General features: G+C 37.4%; 2 protein-coding genes across 6 annotated transcripts in view; both read right to left on the bottom strand.

Annotated features, from left to right (window-relative positions):
* Window positions 1-532: 532 nt before the first annotated feature.
* On the bottom strand, window positions 533-9,990 carry taf15 (TAF15 RNA polymerase II, TATA box binding protein (TBP)-associated factor). 3 transcript variants are annotated; one of them, XM_022678756.2, is made up of 16 exons: window positions 9,883-9,990; window positions 7,813-7,846; window positions 7,645-7,690; window positions 7,456-7,522; window positions 7,216-7,357; window positions 6,993-7,114; window positions 6,626-6,809; window positions 5,221-5,255; window positions 4,629-4,661; window positions 4,327-4,436; window positions 3,878-4,007; window positions 3,673-3,789; window positions 3,497-3,581; window positions 3,330-3,409; window positions 3,011-3,122; window positions 533-957 (listed from the first exon to the last, which is right to left on the bottom strand). In XM_022678756.2, exons 1-16 carry the CDS (start codon window positions 9,890-9,892, stop codon window positions 918-920), a joined length of 1,347 nt encoding a protein of 448 aa, XP_022534477.2. In that variant the 5' UTR covers window positions 9,893-9,990; the 3' UTR covers window positions 533-917. The 3 variants fall into 3 exon arrangements, with proteins under 3 accessions (XP_022534477.2, XP_022534478.2, XP_022534476.2); XM_022678757.2 differs by having other exon boundaries at window positions 3,011-3,041; window positions 7,216-7,360; XM_022678755.2 differs by having other exon boundaries at window positions 7,216-7,360.
* Window positions 9,991-14,397: 4,407 nt separating this feature from the next.
* Window positions 14,398-19,838, bottom strand: part of porb (P450 (cytochrome) oxidoreductase b) — a 30,609-nt gene continuing 25,168 nt past the window's right edge. For all 3 annotated transcript variants that reach the window (XM_022678750.2, XM_022678751.2, XM_022678752.2), the window contains 6 exons: window positions 18,805-18,986; window positions 18,266-18,415; window positions 17,886-18,153; window positions 16,983-17,128; window positions 16,145-16,230; window positions 14,398-15,856 (listed from right to left, as the gene is read on the bottom strand). In XM_022678750.2, the coding sequence (XP_022534471.1) occupies window positions 15,712-15,856; window positions 16,145-16,230; window positions 16,983-17,128; window positions 17,886-18,153; window positions 18,266-18,415; window positions 18,805-18,986 (977 nt within the window). In that variant the 3' untranslated portion in view covers window positions 14,398-15,711. The remainder of the gene's footprint in view (window positions 15,857-16,144; window positions 16,231-16,982; window positions 17,129-17,885; window positions 18,154-18,265; window positions 18,416-18,804; window positions 18,987-19,838) is intronic.

Consider the following 19,838-nt stretch of genomic DNA (forward strand, 5'->3'; position numbering starts at 1 on the left):
TTAAGCCAAGAACTGAATACATACTTTGATAGTTCATAATCGTGTTTGTATATAGGAAATATACAATATTTAAAACTTTCAATTACAAATATATATATATATATATATATATAACCAGCATTAAAAATGATCCTTTAAAACAAAAACAATTCTGACCCCTGGAGGATCAGCTGTGCAGTGCATACAAAGGAAAGGAATTAACGTTGTGGTTCATGAACCATTTGTTCTTAAAAACTCCAAAGGCAAACATTCAACACCATATCAGCAGCTAGAGCTATACTTCAAGTAGAATCCACGTTAAGAGTCAGTCATTAAATGCTGTGCATATATTGTGTAAAACCAGAATAAAAAAATCCCTTAAGATCAAATGGTATTTTCTGACCCCTGGTGAATCAAGTTGTGCATTGCAGAAAAGAATAAAATAAAATTTATTCCTGATAGAATAAAAAAAAGAAAAAAATAAAGTTGTATAGGAAGTAAAATTAGTCATGATAAACATTCCAAGAAAACCAAACACACACTGAAGCAGACATTAAGATCAGAACAATGTTTAATATCATTTGCAAAAGAAAAACCCAAGTAAAACAGTTCAATTCAATCTTACAAAACAATGATATGAAGTCTGACGAGTCTAACACATTAAATGCAAATTCCACTAGTCAGGGAAATTAAAAAGGGAGTAACAAAAATAATCACCTCTCGCCCACCCCCCTCATGTTTCATCTCCCCTCATCCATTCAGCCTCAAACAGTAGATTCACATTGATGCTTCCGAGCAGAGTGTCACTTGATACAGCAGAAACTGCTAGAAAAAGTATGAAGACCGGAAAATGGAACAATCCCATCCCTTCATTTAGCCTAATGTTAACCCTCCCCAGCCCCAGTTCAGATTCTTGGTTGCATCTTTGCTCAGATCCTTTAGTATGGCCGGTCTCGTCTGTCTTCTCTGTGCTCCCCTCTGAGAACAAAGCAGAGGCACGAGTGGGTAACAAATCAGAATAATTAAAATTACAATACATTAAATGGTGTACAGTACTTAGTTCTAACATTTAATATACATGGACTGAGCAAGTAAATACATAAAAAGTACACTCTTAAAAAGTTTAAGACAATGTAAAATGAATAAAGCTGACAATACAAAAGACGACTGTTGGCTCAGACAGGTCAACCATATAAAGTTTACAATTAGATTTTTTTGGGTGACCACAGTGTGAAATAGCAGTTCTGATCATCCTTAAATAACTCGGATTTAAAAGTACATACAGTTGAGGACGATATTATTAGCCCCCCTATGAAATTTTAAGTCTCCTCAAGATTCTGGCAAGATCCTTTTTAGCAGAGCAAGGCAGTTCTAACAGAGCATTTCTGAACATACAATTTTTCATTAGAAGGACCAAAATATTTATATTTGTGCACCAAAATATTATTATGTAAGAATAAGCTAAAATGACCAGGGACATTATTATTAGCCCCCTTTAAGAAATTAACATTTATTAAGTCATCACACAAGCCACTTTTGTGCAGTGATGTGCTTTACCTTCTCAGGTGATGTGCATAAAGGTGATCAGGTGAAACAGATCACTGCACTCAATTAAGTTAAGTTAATTAACTCATTTAAGTTAAAACATGGTATAAAAGCCTCATTATGGAGCTGGCAGTTGAAGCAACATGCCAAAAACAAAGGAAATCAGTTTGGACCTGAGAAAAAGAATTATTGATGCACACAAAGCAGGAGAGGGATATACAAAGATATCCAAGCGTTTCCAAGTGTCAAGAACTGGAGTGAGAGGCATCATTCAGAGATTCAAAGACAGCAACACAGTGCAGAACAAGCCTGGCAGAGGTAGAACGAGAAAGATTTCAGAGAGACTGGAAATAATACTAGTGAGAAATGTGTCTAGAGACCCCAGATTAACATCCAAGGCACTGGCAAATTACTTTGCCACATCAGGAATCATAGTCTCTAAGAAGACCATCACTAGAGTTCTGCACAGGAATGACCTGCGAGCGTGCAGACCAAGAAAAACTCCACTTTTGAGGAAAAGGCACCTTCAAGCTAGACTTAAGTATGCTCGGGACAACCTGGAGAAAAATTATTCATACTGGAAGCGTGTCTTATGGTCTGATGAGACTAAACTAGAGCTCTTTGGCCACAGGGACACTGCTTATGTTTGGAGAAAAAAAGGACAGGCATTCAACCCAAAGAACACCATCCCCACAGTGAAGCATGGTGGTGGGAGTATTATGCTATGGGGATGCTTCAGTGCATCTGGAACTGGAAATCTTGTCAAGGTGGATGGAATCATGAATAAAGAAAAATGTGACTATTTTGAAAGAGAACCTTAAGCAGTCAGCTGTGAAACTGGGTCTGAGACGTCACTTCATTTTCCCTCCTGGTGAAGAACTATCTCCAGATGACCAAAGTGAATGTCATTGAATGGCCTGCACAAAGCCCTGACTTAAATCCAATAGAAAATCTGTGGGGTGACCTAAAGAAAAATGTCCATGCAAGACAACCATCGAATCTAGAGGAACTTGAGAGATTTGCCAAAGAAGAATGGGCCAGGATTCCTCAAATGAAGTGTGAGAGACTTGTTGTAAACTACAACAAACGTCTGCAGGCAGTAATCCAGCAAAAAGGATACACAATTAACTATTAGGATGTGGGGGGCTAATAATTTTGACCCTGATAGTTTTTGTGTTTTGTGTAATATCTTCATTTCTGAGTGGAATACAACATAGTGTAAGCATCCAAAATAAAACTACGATGTCTAAAAAAAAGCTGTGTTTATTTTGCTCTGGTTAATATCACTTGGAAAATCCTTAGAAAACAAGGACTATTTTGTAAGGGGGCTAATAATATTGTCCTCAACTGTATACTTGAAATAACAAAATGCATTGTTTTAATATTAATAAATGCCCATCATTAGCCAGGGGTCATTTCTTCACAAAAATAGGGGTAGCCAATAAACTTTTGCTGAGAACAGCTGAATAGAATTTACACATCATACCTTCCTCCCATCTTGTATCCACCACCACGGTCTCCACCTCGGAAGCCACCTCCTCTGCCTCCTCGGAAACCACCACGGTCACCGCCATAGCCTCCTCTACCACCACCACGGTCTAAAGCAGACAATAAGGAGAGTTAGAGGCAAGAACTGGTCTGTGCACTTCAATAAAATTCAGTTGATTTAATCAAATTGAACAGTTATCTGGAAAACAACAGATTACTTCTTACTGATAAAGCAGTAATAAATACAGTATTCACTTTAATGCAAGAGAGCCCCCTAGAGGCACATTCTAATACAAGTCCTGACAATTCCTACTAACCTCCAAAGCTGTCTCCTGGTTTTGGTGCACCACATTTGTTGCATTCATATCTTCGTGCAAAGTTCATGTTTCCACAAGAGCTGTAGAAACAAACATTAAGGCTATAGACTCTTCACTGGGAAGATTTTACTAGTTTTACTTAGAAAAACTAAAATAGTCTTATTTACCTGTTTGGGCAGGGCCAGTCTCCTCCCTTCACATCAAAATTTGGACCACCTCCACCCCCACCAAAGCCTCCTCTTCCTCTGAATCCTTTAAAAACAGTTAGGAATTAGTTTAGATAAGGCCATTTTATACTGATGATGGCAAGAAAACAAGATTGCAGTGTTTAACAGTGACTCACCTCCACGCCCTCTGCCTCCCCCCCCTCCTCCTCCTCCTCCTCCTCCTCCTCTCTGAGTGAACTCAGCCCTTCTGGTGGCAAACGAGACCTTAATGGGCTTACCATTAAACTCCTTGCCTGTAGTAAGCAAAACCAGTCAAGAGTTACAGAACAGCACACTGGCATTTGCTACAATTATTTTAGAAGCAGGTTAGAAGGGACTTACCATCAAACCAATCAATGGCAGCTTTGGCAGAAGGAGGGTCATCAAAGGAAACTGTGGCTTCTCCCTTCAGTCTGCCAGTGGCTTTGTCTGTGTACAGATTGATCATGGGTTTGCCAGTCTTCTTATTTACCTAGAAGGAAATGCCAAAGTTTAGTTGCATGACAGCTTAATAAGTTAAAAACTATCCAATGCTTAAACTGAAACAAGAATTTTCAGGTTATTTGCTCCTGTGTCTGGATTTTGATCCACAGACAAGTGACTAATTAAACAAGGCTAAGGCAATTAAATTACAGTACAACTTACTTTGAAGAAAAAGTCACAACTGAACATACCGATCAGTATTTTAGTTGTTAGACCCCATATAGTTAATGATCAATAGGCAGCCTTTAACCTTTGGTAAACATTTAAAAGACAAGACTTCATACACTTTTAGCTTTTGTTAAACTTACCTTAATGATTCCAATCTGTTTGAAGTAATCACTGACTTCCTGTGTGGACACATCCTCACCAAGACCTTGGACAAAGATTGTGTTGTTGTCGGAGTTGTCCTGTTCATCACCTGTAAAAGAAAAGAACAAAAAACACAAATATAAATAAACTATATGTACTATATAGAGGTGTCTGGACCTCTGAGACGCACTTGACAAGCATTGTGGTAATAGGTTCATGTTTCTGCTATAGAATATCCTATTCACCTGGCAATACTACAGTTCTCTACAAGGATTTTTTAAAAGTTATTTGTAGTGCTTACCTCCATCATCCTTTTGACCATATTCTCTGGGTCCTGAAAAACAATGAGACAGGAAAGGGAGAAGAAAACCATTAGTAACTTGATGACTCTAATGAAGAACAAATAAAACCTTATTTCACTAACAGACGTCAGCTACAAAATATAATTCAGCCTTTTTTTTTTTTTTTTACAGCTATGCACCAGTTCTTTGTCAATTGGCTTCATTTCAACACCTTGTTAAACCAGCACCAATGTTCTTGAGTGTTTAGTACAATAAAAACCACCACGTAATCTTCAGCTAAAGCATGTGTCCCTTCTTCGCCCATAGGCACTGCTCGCATCCACAACGCTGGCTTTTTTTTTAATGTCAAGTCCTCATGCAACAATACCATTACCAGTAAAAATGAAGGGCTGGATCTTAGTCCAATAAGAGAATTACCACATTAGCAGAAAAGAAATCCTAAAAAAGAACAAAAGGAATGGAGGTGTTCTTTGGCCATTTTCCCATCAAAAAGGTGGCTGTCAAGAGTGCACTGCTATTTTTTCTCTTTAGTTATAACTCCCTTTCTCTCTCCTTTTCCCCACTGAGACAGTTCTGATGCTCATCACTTACCACCGTAATTTTTGTAGCCACCACGGTCACCACCACTGCAGAGGAAAAATGGAAGATATGATGCTTTCCTTTGTTGCAACCTGGGAGCCCAAGGCTCCCCTCTTATGTGCATTGTATCCTGTCATGGTTCAGTATTGTAAAGGCAAAATGTCTCCTGTTGATTTACATGAGCTAAAGAGCAGGGCCAATATTGGAAAATACAATTCAAATCAATTTACATTTGAGACATTTTATGAACGGACCACATTTAATACCAATTAGTCAAATGGGTGAAAATTTGGGGATTTGAGAAAGTAAAGTTGACAGTAGGGTTTCATTAGCTATACTTTGCCAAAACCGAGCAGAGCATGGAGGATTCCCTCACAAGCTCCCTCTGATCAGGAATGCAGTTTGATTTACATATTTCTACATAAGAGCACTGGTTTTCCTTCCATTGTGTGCTTAAATGAGCTCCAATAGTTGAGGTCCAAGTTTAATTTCATTCACTTTGATACCTGTAGTATAAAATGTAGACCATGTTAACACAAAAGCATACGACTCCATGTGAAAAATAAATACAACACTTCAATGATACCGTTCCAGGGGGTGCGCCTGAATTCTGTACTGTAGCTTCTGCGGTGTTAATCCAGAAGAGATTCTTCAACACAGGGGATTACTATCAAGAATGGTAAAACACGCCATAACAGTGACCTTCTTCCAAGCTTGACTATTTCTGAAAGAACTGACTCCAATAAACCATTCTTTAACAGAGTAAGAAAATAAATGACTGGGGCATGTGCTGACACTAGTAAATAACTTTATTACTATGTTCTGAGCATAACTATCTGCTTACTGAAGGAGAAGAAACTCCTCCCAAAGAGGTCTCTATTTTGTGTAATAATGTAGATATAATATAAATAATAAATATACTTGATAATTTGACACTTAAAATAATTATATAAACAGGACCTGGCACCTTGCTGTATTACGACCCATCCCATCAAGCTAGGTGCATTAGGTAAGACCTGTAAAATTGTAAACTGCTGGCATCAACAACAAAATACTAACTGCTAATATACCAAATATCTAATGTCTTAAGGTTGGTCATTTGTCTGTGCAGCACCACATGGAGTAAAAACTAAAATCAGACATTCTAACTACTGTTGAACCTGAAACAAAATTTCCCCTTACCAACCACCTAACATACTTACAGTAAATTACTAATGCTCAATCATATACTGTATCTTGAACCGGTTTATATGGTTATATCAAGTACACCTACAACTAAACGTAAAATGTAAACTAGATGAAGTATTCTCTACATGAAGAGAAACTAAATTATGGTGTGAGGACTCATGCATCTCCATTAAACAGAATAAGCAGTGGGTAGTTGTACCTGTTTAGGTGGGCACACTTTGGGACTTACCCCATACCAAAGGAAGGGCCTCCTCCTCCTCTTCCACCTCGCTCATAGCCTCCGCGGTCGTAACCGCCTCGGTCATACCCTCCACGGTCACTGCCTCCACGATCATACCCGCCACGCCCTCTGCCTCTGTAGCCAGTATCAGACCTGTCACCCCCATCATCTCCACCATATCTCCTGTTCTCACCTGGGGAAAAAAGAAAGTAGTTAATGACAAAACTGATTTTTACATATTTAAGAATATTGGTTTTTCGGGTGAATTCAAAAATATACTACTGAGTTTGACCAACAAAGTTCAGAAAGGAAAAATGCATTACAAATTCAAGGTCTAAGACTAACAGAACCATGACAATATTTTAAAGAATATTACCATCATTCCGCCTTCCATAACCACCCTGTGAGGAGCCACCATACGAGCTCCCAGATTGGCTGTATCCTCCTTCAGACTGCTGCCCGTAAGAACTCTGCTGCCCGTAAGACTTGTCCCCATACCTTTAAAAACAAAAGGAGAAAATGCTCAAATGCAAAAATGGAAACTATAATAAATAAAACTTGCCCAAAATACAAAACCACAATATGGCTAATTATCTTACCCTGATGAAGAATCAGAACTGTGCTGCCCATAACTATCGTAGGTTTGTTGTTGCTGTGGTGGTTGTTGCTGTGGTGGTTGTTGCTGCTGCTGCTGACCATATCCACCAGATGAGTAACTTTGTGATGACTGCCCATATCCTTCTGCTGAATTACAAAGACATAAAACATCAAGAAAAGACTGTATGAAGGCACTTCAGTTATGAACCTTAAACTCCTACGACTGGATTGCACCAACTTACCTGATTGACCATAACCTTCGTAGCTCTGTCCCCCATAAGAGCCACCTCCGTTACCTTGTCCATAACCCTAAATAATAAAAAAAATAAACAAAAGGATTAAACTAATTGATGAAAATATGCTTTCTATATTATAAAATTAATCACATACATCAGGATGGTGATACAGGCTCCTAATTCATGTTGACATACCTGCCCAGCCTGCTGATAGCCCTGGGACCCTCCATAGGAGCCATAGCTGCAGGATGACAAGAGAAGAAACACATAAATGCACATGAACTGTCCACTTCCATTTTTACTGAACTTGTAAATTTTAGACATTTTTATAAGATTTAATATCACGCTGTGACACTTACATACCTTTGTTGGGCTCCAGGCTGCCCGTAGCCTGAATCTACAGCACAATTTAAAAGCAGTTAGTGGGACACGCACAACATTTCGATACAAGAATAAAAGGTGTGTGAAGTGAGATGCCCTGGTCCTTATCCACTATATGACTACTCAACTCATTTCACTCTAGTAAAAGGGTTAAGAGGTCAAGGTCAAGAGCTTAATTTGATATCACTTAATCAGGAGACCACCAACATGTAACTTATTTCACACTAAATCTTGTTGTCAAACTATAAAACATTAGAAGGCAAGCAAGCTAGTATCTCAAACTAATGATTTTGTATCCATCACATCAGGGTACTACTTTTTTGCTGTTTCTAGCAAAAGGAAAATTCACACTGGTCTTATTTCCCATTATATATGTACAACAGACAAATTATATCTGCTCAGCATGAGCCATTTCTCTTTAATCCTTTGTATTGGAGATATATGGAGTGCATTATTAGGATCAACATTCTGGATCATTGACTTCTGTTACAAATCTGATAAAAATCTTGTAATTTTTTTTTCAGTTATGAGTGTGCCATATCATATGCAATAATAGAATAAATTATTTTGCTGCGGTAGTGTATTCTCTAAATATTTTTTTTCAATGTTTTATCATATCAAAAATCATATCATTTTATCAAACAAAAAAACACGAAATACATGATATTTTAGGGCCATATTGGCCACCCCTAATGGCTTAGCTAACCTATCTAGTTAGTATCTCAAAATAATGTTTCATGTTGGCTAGTATCTCAAAGTAACGATATTACATCTCACTTAACCCATGATAAGATTATGGGAGGTGACAGTATCTCAGAACAAGGGCTTAGGTCAGATAGCTAGTACCTAAACAATTACGTCTTAGCTAATCTACCTAGTACCTCAAAATATTGTCTTAGATTAGCTTGTCTCTCAAAGTAATAACTTTATATTCCAATTAACCTATTACAGTAACTCAATCATATTCACTAGTATCTCAAAACGACGACATTGTATTTTAATAATTGGGAGGGGGTGGGGTGTTACAGTATCTCAGATTAACCCTTTCAGATCCTGAATCCATAAACTTACAAAAGAAATCATGCATTTTCTTTATTTTTAAATTGTTTTGGTGTCCATCAGAGTATACCAGAGCAATGCCAATGAACAAGTTTATAAACCAATGAAAAAATAGCTTTGCCCCGCCCACTGCACTGTAAAAATAATAGTACAAGGGCCATTGAGACAAAGTAACAGCCAATTCTTGCTAATTAAATGGGATTTAGAAGATTTAATCATGTTTTTTTATGTTTAGGGGTTATTCTGTAGTAGAATGTAAGAGTTTTCTTTTCTGTGCTTTGCAGAAAGAAAACAGCTTTCTTACTTTTTTCAATCACCTAAGATAATTCAGGTCTGAAAGGGTTAATGGTTTAGGTTAGCTAACTAACGCTATCTGGTTAGTATCTTAAAGTAATGTAAACGTATCTGAGCTCCTCACTTAAACGACTAATAAACGTGTTAGAAATAAGCTCTAGTAAAGAATACAGTAGCTGGGCAGTAGTTAGTTAGATAGGCATCAATAAAGTCTGTATTTGTAAGATAAAGACCGGGATGTGTGGTGAAAGGTAAGGCCTGTATTTAGCCTAGCTAAGCTCTACCTCTCTCTGTTCGGCTGAACTGAAACCAGCTTTATTTAGCATTAAAGCTAAACCACGCTGCTGAAGGAAAATGGCGGTGAAAAGCACGAACACTGCGGCAGCCGTTTCTCAACACTCTCGTAACCAAACCAACATTTCGGTTGTGGTAAAACAGACATAGTATTCTAAACTACGATAAAAAGTCGATATTCGCTTAAACCCGTTTAGTCCCCAGTTAAAACCAGCTAACGATAACTAGCTAGCGCTAACTAGCCGGCTAAGCTAACATGCTACAACCCACACAGCAGGTTAGCTAAGTTAGCAAACTAGCAGCTATTTAGGTCATACAACAAAACCAGTACGCTTTTCTACAAAAGCGGGCAACATAATCGCAAACACGATATTAAACTCATACAGTAACGATTTCAGCTCTTACCAGAGGCCATAGTTCCGTATGAAAATAAAAAAGTAAACCTCCTCTTCTGCCCCGAACACAGGAAGACCCGCTGAGGACTGAGCGCGCACTGCAGTACTTATAAACTACGACCTGCCGCGGAGCAAACCAACTCCCCAGCTCACCGACTCAACTCATTTTGTAATCTTTAACTTAAATCACGGAGCCATACAGCAAACAGCATCAACACACACAGCATTATCCGCGTATTTATTACCGCATAAAGATATATGAGTAAAGCCTAACCGCGTTTCTATGTTTTTTTTACACTAAAGTACACCCCGCTTGGGTTGAAAGTGGTACAGTCGAAGCGCCTTTTCCCTTTTCTCCATATGAAACACTAGAAATCATCGGACCTGCAGTGGCGTAAATTCAATGATCTCACACATATACATATATTTACTGTTATATAACTGATATTTATTTATTTATCCCCATTAATGTTAACTACACTTTTACACCTAAATATATTATTTGTTATTATAACAATACATATATATATATATATATATATATATATATATATATATATTTTTTTTTTTTTTTTCTGTTATTATGATTTGTTTTATATGGAAGCCCATTCCCGCCACCTAAAAAATAAAAATACTCCAGCAATTTTTTTTTATTATTATTAAGTAAATTGCTATCTCAATATTTTGAGATACTAAGTCAATATTTTGAGATACTATCTCAATATTTTGAGATACTAAGTCAATATTTTGAGATACTAAGTCAATATTTTGAGATACTATCTCAATATTTTGAGATACTAAGTCAATATTTTGAGATACTAAGTCAATATTTTGAGATACTATCTCAATATTTTGAGATACTATCTCAATATTTTGAGATACTAAGTCAATATTTTGAGATACCTTAAATGCTGGCTGAATATACATGCGGCCACCTGTAGATAATGACCTGGGAATTAGGCCAAAAGTGAGAGCAATAACGTTTTAATTCATATTTAATTTTATTTACATTATATTTCACTCAGAGTTAAACTCTGTCCCTCGCATTGTGTTCTCCCCTTTATTCAGAGCGTTTTCACAGCACTTTGCTTACATGCTGTTTTTTACTGTTAAAATGCGACATCTACAGGCGGCCGCATGAATGTTCAGCCAGCATTTAAGGTGGAACGGAAATCTGAATAAGACACTGGCGAATAAGAAGCTAACTTCAGCCTCGTCCAAGATCCGGAGGCTTATTTTGATATTGTGTGATTCCTCTAAAAGTTCCAATATTTCATGATTTGTGAATCCACGTCTGAAGTAGTCCTCAATGATGGTATCCATTTTGCATCTTTGTCTCACCTGCTTCTGTCTCTGTACAGCCTACTAGTATCTCAAAATATTGAGATAGTATCTCAAAATATTGACTTAGTATCTCAAAATATTGACTTAGTATCTCAAAATATTGACTTAGTATCTCAAAATATTGAGATAGTATCTCAAAATATTGAGATAGTATCTCAAAATATTGACTTAGTATCTCAAAATATTGACTTAGTATCTCAAAATATTGAGATAGCAGTTTACTTAATAATAATAAAAAAACATTTTGCTGGATTATTTATTTTTTTTAGGTGGCGGGAATGGGCTTCCATAGTTTTATAATGATGATATAATGTATATTAATGTATTATTGTTTTGGATTATTACTTTTATTACTAATATTATTTTGTTTTATTACACTGTACTGTGTAATAACACAATAATGTATTATTGTAAATTTGTTATCTCTTATATTGTCATATGTTGTCTAATTTTGTAATTTTTCCTGTTCCATGAGCATGTTGGATCCAATAATAAAAAAGTCTGTACCTGTTAACTCTTGCAGAACTTCAGAATCTCACAATCAAATGTACTTTCTAGCTTTCAGTTATGTCGTCAATCTACAGGGAAATCATGGAAACTAACAAATGGCTGAGATCTTTGGGCTTGAGGTAGTCCGTGATCTTGGCGAAGGGGCTTTTGGCACAGTTAAGCTGCCTACATATGAAAAGCACCCAAATATGGTGGCCATCAAAATAATAGACAAGGATCAGGTGCCATGACATATTGTTACTAAACACCTCCCACAGGAACTTGCTTTCCTCAAAAGAGTAAAGCACCCTCACATTATTGAGGTGCATGATGTTGTCGAGACAGGATGTATGCGTTATGATGGAGGCTGCTAAAACATATCTCTTTAAAAAGGCGTTGAAGCTCGGCCACATCCCTGTTAACCAGGCCAAAATCTGTTTTTTTTTTCAGATTCTCAGCGAATTGGAATATCTACACCAGAATGATATAGCTCAAAGCAATAATGTGCTTCTGTGACTTCTGACAGTCAAGTCAAACTAATTGATTTTTCTACAGATGCTTTTCAAAAGGCTGTCCATAACTAAAATGCTGACTAGTAAGCTGTATGGTCCAAAGAAGGGTAATGTTTGGAGTCTGGGTGTGCGTTTTTTGACCTGATGACCTGGTCCTTTCCCTTCTGCCCCCTCAAAAAGGGCAGCTTTCCAGTGCCGACCCATAGAGTATCCAACTGATGTCACAGTGGATGACCCCTACAGAGCCTTTATCTCCTACATGCTGCAGTACAGTCCTGTTCTTCGACCTTCAATGAAAGAAAGGTAAGTCTACTACTATGCTGAAACTCAAGCACCAATTTTAAACGCTTCTAATTGTAAAAATGCACACTTAGTTTGTCTAGTCCCTGTACAGTTGTACTGCCAATAGGATAGGACTTTCTACATTGACAGATAAACATTGAGGTATTTGCATCATGTCTAGTATTAGGCCTGAATCTGGCACAAATGCTCAGCTTTTATCGTGGCTAAGTGCTGCCTGTGCCAACACCCCTGTTTGTTCACTAACATTGGATTTCCATGCTGCTCCAGTAATACAGAGAGAAGTGCTGGGACACCCACGTGGAATAATGAAGAAAGCAGATCTGCTCGAGCCTCCAAGTCAATTCAAAGGAAGATGAGGAAGCTCAGAAGGACAACATCTGTGCACAACTCCTCCTTCGGTCTCCAGCAGGGCCATTGTCATGCCACTACAGAGGCACCTCCCAGTCCTCCTTGTGTTCAGCTCCATGTACCAGAGGTTGAGGCAAAAACTGTGGAGGCACAGCCCACAACAAGGAAGAGAAGCTGTAGACTGAAAGTTTAAGGTACAGTATGGGAGTCAAGTGTTGACTGATTGTTAAAGCCACAGATATTATACCAAACAAATCCCTTTAAATATTGGCCAGTGTTTCATTTCATCAATCATCATTGTCCTTTTGCTCTTCTAACAGATCCTAAAAAAGAAAAACGGGGTTAACCCCCTGTAGATGTCTACCACGGCTCCCTGGAACAGTAAGGACTGGCTGGGTTTTATTCTGCAGAAAAGGATGTGCTCCCACAGACCGCATAGAATGACAAGGATGTATAATCAGATATTTAAGAAACTTAAGCAAACTAACAAAAATCACAGCAAAAACCATATTAGCTAGATGCTACCCAACCTAACAAGCTTTATAAACATAGACCATCTATTTTCCTATCAGGGGTCGACCTAACGAGGGTGGGTTACTCCTTTGAGGTGTGTTTCCTCTCAAGGTTTCTTCCTCTCAGTGTGAGGGAGTTTTTCCTTACCCCTGTTGCCATACTCAAAGGAGGTATGAACCAATTTCTGTAATGTTTCTTTGTGAAAATAAAATTGAAAGAAGTTTTTGTAATATAAAGATGTTAATGATGCTTAACATCAAGCTCATATATAAATAAACTATTGTATATTAAGCATTGTACATTAACTGTAGTCCTTCTTTTTCTCTGCATACCTTATAAACCTATTATCAGCACTGCAGTAACAGGGACATGGTTGGTGTGTGTTAGTGTGTGTTGAGTTGTGAGTAGATCAGACAAGGCAATGACACTTCAGTGTTTAAAAATCTGATCTCCACACAACTTAACACCTAGTGTAAGATGCTGAAGATAATGATATTTTAATATTTTACATTAAATTCTGCAGTAACGATTTAGAGGTAGTGTTGTAGGTAAACCTGATCTGTGATCAGGAATATGTTAATAATGAAAAAATGATTAAACCACTCACTTTTACACACATCAAAATCTCAGATGGTTAAAACATGAACAAGTGTTTTTAATTAATGAAATAATTCCTTATAAAATCACTGTTTAGGGAAGGTTACTTTTAAAAAACTGCAAAAAAAAGAGGAATATAGTATATATATTGTAAATAATGTATTCTATGTTTATTATTAAAATACACACTGTGATATTGTTTGCACTGATAACGTATTGTAATTTGTAATTCCGTGTGGAATAGAGGACAAAGTTTTTTTTTGATTGGTGCAATAAATAATAATATACCGGTACCATAAAAATAGCTTTTGTAGTTACATACATCCTTACCACATTGTGTGGTACATACCCAGTGTTAACTGAACCTTATGAATTAATAAAAATCAAATTCACAAAAAATAAGCAGTTCAACACAAACATTAAATCTCAGGTTCAATTTTATTAATTTAAAAAGACATGCCTAGATAGTAGTAATATATAGGAAACATTCATTGCATATAAAACCGTATGGTGCTGACAAAATAAGTGACAGCAACAGTACCAATTTACATCATATTCTCTTCCAAAATAATTCATTAAATCAACTGCAGATTCCATACATAATGAGAAGGCAAACTACTTCTTCAATAAGGCACGAGTTGACTAGTAAACAAACAAGTCTGAAAGGCCAACAGTCCCTTATATTGTGCAAGTGGCTGTGTAAAATATGAGACTGGAATGAGGTTTGAGATAACTGTAAGTCTGGCAAAATATCTGTAGACCAAAACAGCAGGGTAAGCGGTCATGTTCGTTCTGCTGAAATGCATAGGAAGGACATAATGCAGTTGAGTGTGTAATGCTACAGCATTCAAATGAAAAAAGGAGAAACTTCCCACTCAACAGGCTTTAGAGCTGAGAACATGAAATGATATCACTCCATCGCACTTCCAATGAGGTACCACAGTATCCTATAGGGTGTGGCTGTGAGTGTGTGACCATTTTATTGAAACCGAAGGGATAAGACGTAATTAATGTCAAGAACTAGGAATTCTGATGCCCGTATGTATTAATTCCTGCAGAATCCAAAAGTGAAGCACAATAGCCTACATATATATATATATATATATATATATATATATATATATATATATATATATATATATATATATATATATATATATATATATATATATATATATATATAAAGCATCAAGTGCATTGCTATAACTAAAGGGGCTACATAATCATAACATCTCTTTAGAGTTATTTGCAGCCAGCATTTTCACCAAAGTCACTACATTTTCAGCTGCATTAACAGGCTTATTAAATTAGTGGCTACTGCAGATTGCAAAGATAGTCATATCAAATTCTATGCATAAAGTGAAAGACTACATTGAGCAGCCCTGCACTAATACTATTCCATAATTAGTTTCATGGTCCCACATAAAAACATTCAACATTCTGCACATATGCTAAAAGAAGACCTCAGTGCCTTTTATGAGCTGCATTCTGTAAGGCGTTAAATCAGAAAGAGAATATATTACACACACTAAGACTGTATGTATGTACACTGTAAGAATCTGCAGGCAACTGCCAGAATATAAGCACCAGCTCCAAACTACCGTGAGTGAGCTATAAGTCTGCGTGCCCAAGGTTTTTCTCTACTATAATCCAAAGATTACATACATGTTTAAAGCACTCCTCCGAAACAATGAAATCTGTAAAAATAATATTGAAGAGCACGGGGAACACGTTTAACTCCAGACGTCTTGAGAGTAACGTCCCTTGGTCATCAGTTTCTTTATGTAATCTACAGCTTGGGTGTGCGTCATGCCGCCTAGCTCCTCTGCTATCTCGTAGAAGACTGACTGCACATCCCTTGCCATGTTACGGGCATCCCTGGAAGAAGAGCATACTTAAGTGAAAATTATGAACATTCAAATACTCATTTTCAATATAGCTGACAGTTAACAGGAACTGAAAGAGGACCTAAACCAAGAAGGATAAATCAATATATTACTAAAAAAATATATCAAAACATAAATAATCAATATAGGAAAATTTTAAGAGTACAATAAAATGAACTAATAAGGATTTATTTTGATTTTATATGGATTTACAGAACTATATTAGCCAATTTATTCAGCCAAATGAAAAGCTAAATTAAATTCGTATTTGACAACTCACCCGCAGATGTAAATGTGTGCATTGTCTTTATGAATCTGCCTCCAAACTTCTTCCTTATTGTTCTTCAGAAGATGCTGCACATAAACCTAGAGATGTGGAAATAGAAATAAAACAATAAATAAATAAATAAATAAATAATACATAGTTCTACATTTCTAAAGCTAAAATCTTTACACACCAGAACTTTATTAACCCCCCCTGCCTTGTAGCTTCACCTATCTGATGTACAATTAAGAGATTTTTGTACAGCTGTGATGGCCTGCCTTGTTTCTGGTTGTGGATTTTGTAAAAAAAAACTGAAGGGTATGACACTTGATTGCCAATAAGTTGCAGTTGCCATTAATCTTACATCTTAATTCACTACAGGATATTAATCAAAGCCATGAAACTGGAACCAAGCTTTGTATATCTGAGCCCTCCACTTCCAGCAGAAAACAGTTCTTGACCACAGATCTCTGCTGATTATTTTTGGATGGCAAATTCAGCACTACAAATAATACTGTATGTGTAAAATTCCCAACAACACTGCTGTGTGTGATTGTCATCAACATAAACACTACACCCTGAACAATGGCCTGTTAGTCACAACTGTGCAAAGAACGACACATGATCCAAACAATATCTGATCCCCAATGATCTTAATTTCAGAAACATGGTAAACATATAAATAAAAAGTGGTAAACATATAAATAGTGGATTTCTAAAGTAGCTGGACCTCAACATTGGTCCTAAGTGAAGATACAAAGCAGCTGTTTCTAATAATGTGGATAGCAGGTCTATCACAGTTACCTGTTCAGCTGATTTTCTAGCATAACTTTAACAAGGTGCAGGGGAGTACCTTTTTTTCCTGGTCCCTGGAGAAGGCCACGTTAAGCTGCGTCAGCACTTCTTCCTTCTCAAACGCCTCCAGCTCCTCCTGGTACAAGAAGTCTTCATTCTTGTGACGACAGCCAAAGTACATCACAGTTTCTCCCACTTCCTTACCTGAAGAGAAATTGGAAAGAAATTAATCAATTCAGAATCTAAGCTTAATGATTATACAAAAGAAAAAAAAAAGAAAAAAAAATCTATCTATCTACGAATTGTGAGTTTGGTACTGATTATGGATTATGACGGCAACAATAAGCAAATGTTTATAGGCAACAAGTCACATTAACTCTGAAACCAAAAAAATGTTTAATATGAGCTTCAAAATATTTTTTTTCACCCATTTTAAAAACAAGTGAAATATGTTTCTGTGGAAGTTAACGTAAAAATATTTTTGGAGCTTTTCTATTGATCCATTTACACAGAAGTACTCAACAGTTGTCGGCCATGTCATCTTAGACCAGGGGTCGGCAATTAAGTTTGGCCGCGGACCAGATATTTTCCAAGCCATTAAGTGACGGGCCATGTAACAGTTGATCTCAAAGCAGGTTGACCCAAAAAGACAGGAACAAAGAAATAAACACACTGCTCCTCACACGGGATCAAACCCATGTCGTCAGGGTCGCGATCCAATACACTACCACTGCCCAGGCTAGTAAATTGGCACAGGTTTGGGGGGAAAAAAAATCTTATATGGAAAAAGGGAGACCAAATACGGGTGGAAAAATGAGAACGGGTGAAAAGTAACGCATTTTATTACTTTTTTATTATCGTTTATTATAGTTCAAACAGCCTCACGGGCCAGATGTTTAGATAGATGCCTATTGCCGACCCCTGGCTTAGACCATTTACACAAAACAAATGCAGTTCTTACCTTGCTGTTTGAGCCAGGCCCGTTCCTGAATGAAGCCCATGAATGGAGCGATGCCTGTGCCTGGGCCTATCATGATGACAGGGTTGCTGGACTTGAATGGCAGTCTGAACTGGGACTTGCGAATGTACATTGGAACAGTGGCTTTGTGTCCATTGTCGGTCGGCACTTTGTTCTTCAGCCAGTTTGTGGCAACACCCTTGTTGGTGCGGCCTGTCTTTGTCTGGTACTCCACCACCACTGCGCAGATGTGGATGCTATTGGGATGCACCTGCCACAAGATGGTGCTATTTAGCAGCAAGTATGACAGAGTATGATCTAACAAACACTGGCACGTAGGCAATGGAGGAAGTGGGAAAAACAAGTAGAACTGAAACCCTCACCTTGGAAGAGGAGGCGATTGAGTAATAACGAGCCTGTAGGCGAGGCAGAAGCTCACACAGATGGTCAATGGGTGGCCTTAAGGATGGTAGATCCTCCAGAATGGCCAGAATATTCCTGCTTGAGTCCAGCACCCAGGTCTGGTACAGTGCCTGAACGGGAACAAAATAATATTAATAATAATAAAAATCTATTCTAACTAAATCAGGCTTAGTTTTATGGTTAACCCCTACAAATGTACAAGTTCTACCTGTAAAGTTAAAACAGTACTCAATCTAGACCAATTCATTTATAACTGGCAATAAAAACTGTATTAATGTTGACTAATATAACAACAGTTGATATCTTGATAAAATTAAACTTTTTTTAACTAGCATGTCAGGTTTATGGGTATCCATACAGCCTGAGCCTGTATGTTCAGATCACTGTACTTGTGAACTTGGCATAACTTGCAAATAAAATTTCACACAAACATTGTGTGTGCTAAAATGATCACTTCAGGCCATTCAACTAAAAGGCAGAAGGTGTAGATGGTACGTGCCTTGCCCTCAGGTGAAGAGGAAGCCATCTTGCGCATATTCTCTTGGTCCTTGGGGTCAGAGGCATACTGGGCTAGCTCATAAAGGACATTGGTACGTGGGCAGCTTGTGACGTCCAGGTAGTGAGTCAGGGCTGTGCGGTATGTGGTTGGGCATGGGAAGGGATGCTTCTTATTAGACTCCTCTGAAAACAAAAAACAATAAATGAATTAATGCTTTAGCTGTACCAAAATAAACAAGAACAAGTGAACAGAAACGGGTATGTGTATACAGGGGTTGGACAATGAAACTGAAACACCTGGTTTTAGACCACAATAATTTATTGTATTGACGGACAGTTCTGGTGGAAACAGGAGAGTTGAGGTGCACATTCAATTCTCCCGTGATTTGGGCAGCCGTGGTTTTATGTTTTTTGGATACAACCCGGTTTAGCACCCGAACATCCCTTACAGACTGCTTCATCCTGCGTCCACAGTTAATCCTGTTGAATGTGGTTGGTCCTTCTTGGTGGTATGCTGACATTACCCTGGATACCGTGGCTCTTGATACATCACAAAGACTTGCTGTCTTGGTCACAGATGCACCAGCAAGACGTGCACCAACAATTTGTCCTCTTTTAAACTCTGGTCACCCATAATGTTGTGTGCATTGCAATATTTTGAGCAAAACTGTCCTCTTACCCTGCTAATTGAACCTTCACACTGCAATTAATGAAGATTGACCACCAGGCTGCTCCAATTTAGCCATGAAACCTCCCACACTAAAATGACAGGTGTTTCAGTTTCATTGTCCAACCCCTGTATATAGGTATTTTCAAATAAGAACACTTTCATTACTCAAATATATCTGAATATATCAAATATAACTTTTTGCCAAATGCTCAGGATCTGATACAGGCACATCAAATTTTAGAACAACTAAAACAAACAAATTAGTTAAAAAGTTATTTTAAAGAAGTTTTTAGTACTCTCATGCTCAAAGAATTACTATATTCATTTTCTGGAACATGATAAAAGTGCTAAAAAAAAATCACTAT

The sequence above is a fragment of the Astyanax mexicanus genome, chromosome 4, assembly GCF_023375975.1.
Source record: "Astyanax mexicanus isolate ESR-SI-001 chromosome 4, AstMex3_surface, whole genome shotgun sequence".
Classification (NCBI taxonomy): Eukaryota; Metazoa; Chordata; class Actinopteri; order Characiformes; family Acestrorhamphidae; genus Astyanax; species Astyanax mexicanus.